The sequence below is a fragment of the Pseudorasbora parva genome, chromosome 12 (assembly GCF_024679245.1).
Source record: "Pseudorasbora parva isolate DD20220531a chromosome 12, ASM2467924v1, whole genome shotgun sequence".
In the NCBI taxonomy this organism is placed as follows: Eukaryota; Metazoa; Chordata; class Actinopteri; order Cypriniformes; family Gobionidae; genus Pseudorasbora; species Pseudorasbora parva.
Window position 1 is genome coordinate 9610319 of NC_090183.1, and position 6000 is coordinate 9616318.

General features: G+C 40.4%; 1 protein-coding gene across 1 annotated transcript in view; it reads left to right on the forward strand.

Moving 5' to 3' along the window:
* Positions 1 to 2280, forward strand: part of LOC137093935 (ATP-binding cassette sub-family C member 4-like) — a 53963-nt gene extending 51683 nt beyond the window's left edge. The window contains exon 30 of the mRNA XM_067458992.1: positions 1032 to 2280. Within this exon, the coding sequence (XP_067315093.1) occupies positions 1032 to 1121 (90 nt within the window). The 3' untranslated portion in view covers positions 1122 to 2280. The remainder of the gene's footprint in view (positions 1 to 1031) is intronic.
* The last annotated feature ends 3720 nt before the right edge of the window (positions 2281 to 6000 follow it).

Below are 6000 nucleotides of genomic sequence, written 5' to 3' on the forward strand. Positions count from 1 at the left end.
TTCAAACTCACTCTGCACGCGATAGGATAGCGCTACAACCAACCAGAGCAACGAAGGTGAAGCAGAGCTCGCTGACAGATTAAACATTCGCCGTATCCGGTCGGCAAAACTCCGAACACATTTTCCCTTTTTAAGAATGACTTCAGTGCCGTTCTTTGTTCTTTTCTCAGAGAAAAGCTCCAAGTCTTCCAGAGTCGCGGTCAGAGCTGATTCGAAAGACCGCCGCCGTTCGCCAGTTTCTGTGTCAACTAGAAGCACGCAAACGCAACTGGGCCGTCGTCATTATGGCCCCGCCCGCCGACTCTATACATGATGTGATTGGGCCGTCCAGATTTTGAGGAACACAGCTCAGAATGGTATTGAGAGTGCCTAGACGACACTTGCGGGCAAATTAAATTTGCTGCCGCTAGGGTGCGTCTAGATTTCTAGGCTAAGGATCCTCATGAGAGTGCGCAAATACGACCACATCACCCCCATTCTAAAATCACTCCACTGGCTTCTGTGTCGTTCAGGATCGAGTATAAGATCTCTCTCCTTACCCATCAGTGCATCCATGGTGATGTACCTTCCTATCTCAAGGAACTCCTCACCACACAAACTTCCACTCGTAACCTCTGCTCCGTTTCTCTTCATCTTCTTGGAACTCCCTCGACCAAACTCCTTACTGTGGGAGATCGGGCCTTCTGCTCAGCAGCCCCCAATTCCACAAATCCAGAAGATTTTACCAACAAATATAAGTGATAAGCTTTTTTTAGACAGGAAAATTAAATAAAAAACAATATTTTGTCATATATTTATATATATTTTGTTTGTTTATATATATATATATATATATAAATATATGTAATCAATAAATATGTAATCAATAAATATGTAACTGGATAATAATAACTGGATGATAATCGGCTACAATTACAGGTACTTATTTTTTGTAATCTGATTATGTAATCCAGATTACATGTACTCAGTTACTAACCCAGCACTGCATACACGTCACACTAACCGTGCTCTGTCTCTCTTTTCTCTTACAGGCTTACATGAACCGCAGTCCGGCCCACCAGCTCAACGGTTTCGCCACCACTGGAGATGGCAGCTTGGTTATCTTTGAAACTGCCCTATAACAGTCTGAAAAGTCGCTGATGTTCATGGGCACGGCCATCCCAGCATCCTCAGCTTCTGCGGAGGGCAAAAGCCACAAGATCTGCCTCCCTCACCCAAGACACCAGGCTGAGCGGAGCAGGACACGCAAACATGCGCTGAACGCACAAGCCAACCACTCCAGAGAGGACAGGCTTCAATCACACGAGAGGAAGCACCAATTAAACTCCAGCGTTCTGATTTCTTCAGAATGATAGTAATAGGTTGTACTGTATATTATTATTGTTATGAATATGTGCCTTATTGTGTAAGTGTAGTACCAGGAATGCTATGGACCAAAGAGATTTCTTGCCTTTGCTCAAATAAAACACTATGCCATGAGCTCGACTAATTTAGTTTATGTAGTTTAGTTTAGTATATGAACCTTAAAGGCTTCTGACAAAAACAATTTAGGCCTTATAAAAATCCAGACAATGCTGAGAGGGCTCTAAAAAATTGTCACGCTGAAAAACAGCGCATATTTTTAGTATTATTTTATTATTATTCTGATGCTCCATTTGCCTTAATCAAAGCCACAATAATCACTTTTTAGAGACGGCTTAGAGAGAACCGTATTTGCTGGAAAACAGTCTTTCTGTAAATGTGGTATTGTAATAATATTAATAAATTAATATTTGACCGTTCTTGTGCAATATGAAAAATGTCTGAACTGTGAGTTTTGAGTTTATTGTACCTTTTGAGTTTGTGTGAGTTTGGAACTATGAGACTGAAAGGGATGTTGACTGACTGATGCACAAACACCAGTGTAGTTTAATGGCTGTTTTTCCTCTGCTGCTGGTTTTTTAATTTTTATGCTTTCATTTGTGTTTTCTTTTCGTTGAGAGTTAAAAACTTGCAGTAAAATGTAGTTTAGCCCAAAAGCTTTATTTAAATTAAACAACTGAATTCAGTGTTTTTTAACTTGGTTATTTGTTCAAGAATTAAGTTAAATGTTTGCTGTCTAATACCATGAGATTGTGTTCTGTTTAAACTAACAACATGGTTTCTGCTCGTTGAAGAGTCTGTTTGCTGTTTAGAAGTCATGTTTGTGTTATTTGCATTCATGTTCAAATTTTTGTTTGCAATTGACATATCAGATTATTTTATTAAACCACTTGGTATCACACAAATAATATTTTGTATTCAATCTGCTATCATGTTCTTAAAATCTATGGCCAAAAACATAGAACCTCACTGGCTCATTTGGTTCATTGGAAGAAAAACGTCATGCCTGTTTGTAACCATGAGGGGGATTAAATGACAACAGAATTTTCATTTGGATTAACAATTTCTATGATATGCTTAAACCACATTGACATGATTAGTTTCACGAGTTTGTGTGCCCATATAATCTTAGTGAAAGTGGTAAACAGATTTGGCTTGCTGTCTGGTATAGAGGGGCTCGGAGAGGATATTCTACCCGAGCTCCGATTGCCCCCCTATAACAGGCAAATTGAATGAATAAAATAAGGAATGAATGAGTCATTTATATAGCGCTTTCATATGTACTACTGTACACCCAAAGCACTTTACACTCGTGTCAGGGAACTCTCCTCAACCAACACCAATGTGGTATACAAAATTGTACAAAAGGGAGGAGCAGGGGAGGAGGAGGGATGCTTCAGGAACTAAAAAGGGGAAGCTGCTGGTTTTATACCTTGGTATTAATTGAAAGATTAGATGGGCGTACTCCTCCCGAAATTACGTTTATTAACTTCACTAAAAGTTTGTGAGGCAAGAAACACCAGCGATTCCAGTCCGTGTTTTGAGTTTTCTTTTTTCAATACAGTTTTAAGGAGAAAATGCTCACCAATAGAGTTGACTTATGAATTTGCACATGGTTTGTCTTAAAACATATTAAAAACACCACATACAGTAGATGCACTAAACTGCCAAAAGTATTGGGACAGCCCTCCAAATCACTGAATTCAGGTGTTAAATCACTTCTATGCCCACAGGTGTATAAAATCAAGCACCTAGGCTTTCAGATGCTTCTACAAACAATTGTGAAAGAATAGGTCAGTCTCAGGAGAGACCGCAGTCAACTGTTAGTGGTATTATATGGTATTATATTAGTTGTATTATAACAAATGTGGAAGCAATTGAGAACAAAAGCAACTCAGCCACAAAGTGATAGGCCAAGGCCATGTAAAATCACAACGAGGGGTCAGAGCATGTTGAGGCACACAGTGTGCAGAAGTCGCCAACTTTGTGCAATAGCTACAGAACTCTAAACTTTATGTGGCCTTCAGATTACCCCGAGAACAGTGTGTAGAGAGCTTCATGGAATGGGTATTGGATGCAGTGGTGTAAAGCACGCCGTCACTGGACTGGACAAGTGACCAATCACACTTCTCTGTGGGGTTGTTTTTCAGGGGTTGGGCTTGGCCTCTTAGTTCCTGTGAAAGGAACTCTTAATGCTTCAGCATACCAAGACATTTTGGACAATTTAATACTCCCAACCTGATAGAACAACTTTGGGATGAATTAAAGCAGAGACTGCAATGTCAGGCCTTCTCGTCCAACAGTGCCTGACCTCACAAATGTGCTCCTAAAAGAATGGTCTAAAATTCCAGTAAACACACTCCTAAACCTTGTGGAAAGCCTTACTAAAAACTGTTAAAGCTGTAAAGGGTGGACCAACTCCATATGAAACCCTACGGATTAAGAATGGGATGTTGAACAGAACAACAGAACTAGAGTTAATTCTTCTAAACAGAACACTTTTGGCAGAAATTGTGTTTTTATTTAAATTTTTATTTTGCTGTCTTGTGACATATGTTGTTGGGGTCTCTTGCATGGGTTTGAGTTAGCATGGGTTTGTCAAATTATTGAGAAACAAGGATAAATCCTTTAAAATAAAGAAACAAAAGCAGTGGAAAAATGCTCCTGTGTGTTTTGCCGGAGTCAGACCCCCGCAGCTTCCATATCCTCCTGAGATGCAGCAATTAAGTTTTCCCCTTCTATAGAGAATATTATATTTTAGCAGATTTCTTCTGACAACATACATGTCTAAGTTTTAAGTCTGTCCTTTAAAAAGCAGGGCTTTCTTAAATAGATAGTTAATGTAATCTGACTCCTGAGGCGTTTGTGCCAGGGCAGCGAAGCATTCTGGGAATTGTTGTCATTCATCACCATGAGACAAAAAAATATATTTTCTGTCTTTTCTCAGTCTAGAAGGCACCAAATTCAAACATAATTTCACATTTCTACTACATTAATGACCCAGTTTAAATACAGATTCATCTTCCCAGCACTGAAGTACACCTTTAAGTTGAGAGAAAATCGTTTAGTAGGCTACATTGTTGTTGTGTAAACATAGACCTACCTACCCATACTTAACTAATGCTTTAAGGTTCTTTTCTTTGTTGCATTTTGGGGGGTATTACAAAAAGCAGGATAGTGACATACACGGGTATGTTTAAGAGTAAGTTAGCGGATAACCTCAACTTTCAGTTCCAAAAACGGAGGTAACTTTCAGGTTATGTAAGTAACCATGGCAACTCACTCTCTGAACATAACCTGCTCCCGGGTTAGTTCTTGTTTAAAGGTACGGTAGGTAAGAGTTGGTTAAAAAACGTTTTTTCCAAATTTGTTTAAACTCTCTTTATAACATGTGTTTCACACCGCTCTGCCTCCCCTACATGAACTGATGTTGGTGCTGAAAGTAATTTAAAGTGTCACCAAATGAACTGCTTGTTCGCTTTTATTAGGAGTTAGGCTACTTACCGTCTGTTCAATGGCGCATTTTTCTTTTGCTTTTTATTCATCACAGCAGGGACACACTTCGTGAGCTCGGTCCAGTCCGCGTGCAAACCGTAACTCCAGCCCGTGGAGAAGCGCGAGAACAGCCACGACTCCGCTTTCACGACTTCGGTGGCACGTGCATTTCTTCTGGCCAGAGCGGCAGTCGAACGGGCGTTCCAGGTGGATGTTCCGCACCAAGTGTCTCCCAAACGTCGTTCCCCTTGTTGTCAAAGTCCGCGTGGCGTTCAAGGTCCTTTCGAGGACTAAAAGGAGTTTGTTAGATTTATCATCCATTGCAATGACAAAGAATTGGAGGATCACGCATTGGTGATGCTGGACCTGCTGATCGAGTCCTCCAGCTCCAGGTGCTTAACGCGGATGATCGCAGGTTAGATCATAGTTAATAAAGGTCAGTTGTTGGACCGTAAATGTAGACAGAAAGGAAAAACAAGCCTTGCGTTTCCTCATTGTTTGGAACTGACGCTTACAAGCAGCTTCGTAAACTAACTGATAACAGTTCAGCACTTTGAAAATCCATCTGCAGTGCCGATTTTCTCAATTTTGACGTTAATTGTGTAAGTCCTCGTCCGATAGCATCCAGCATCCAGATATCAGTTCCGTCGATCTGAGGTTTTGGACTTTTGCTCTGCTAAGTGATGCAGGTTCATCAGTTCTGAGATGAGCTTAAAGAAGTTGAGTTCCTGTTGCACCTCTTGCTCATGTCGAGAGAGAGAGAGAGAGAGAGAGAGAGAGAGAGAGAGAGAGAGAGAGAGAGAGAGAGAGAGAGAGAGAGAGAGAGAGAGAGAGAGAGAGAGAGAGAGAGAGAGAGCATTGGATGTTATTATATTGGGTAGCCTATATCTGACTGAATTTTTTAATTCAAAAGCAACTAAAATTGGGCAAATGAGAGTTAGGCAGCGTATCATATGCACGCCAAAATGAGTTTTGGCGTATACATTCCACGACATTGCACACTCGTACTATTTATACGCATTTATGTGTGATCGGGTTGCATTTTCTACAAGAAACAAAAAAATGAGAGCTTTATCCATTCATACCAAAGAATCACAAATGTATTACATCCAAGAGCGGAATGGTCCTCATAGTACTTTACAA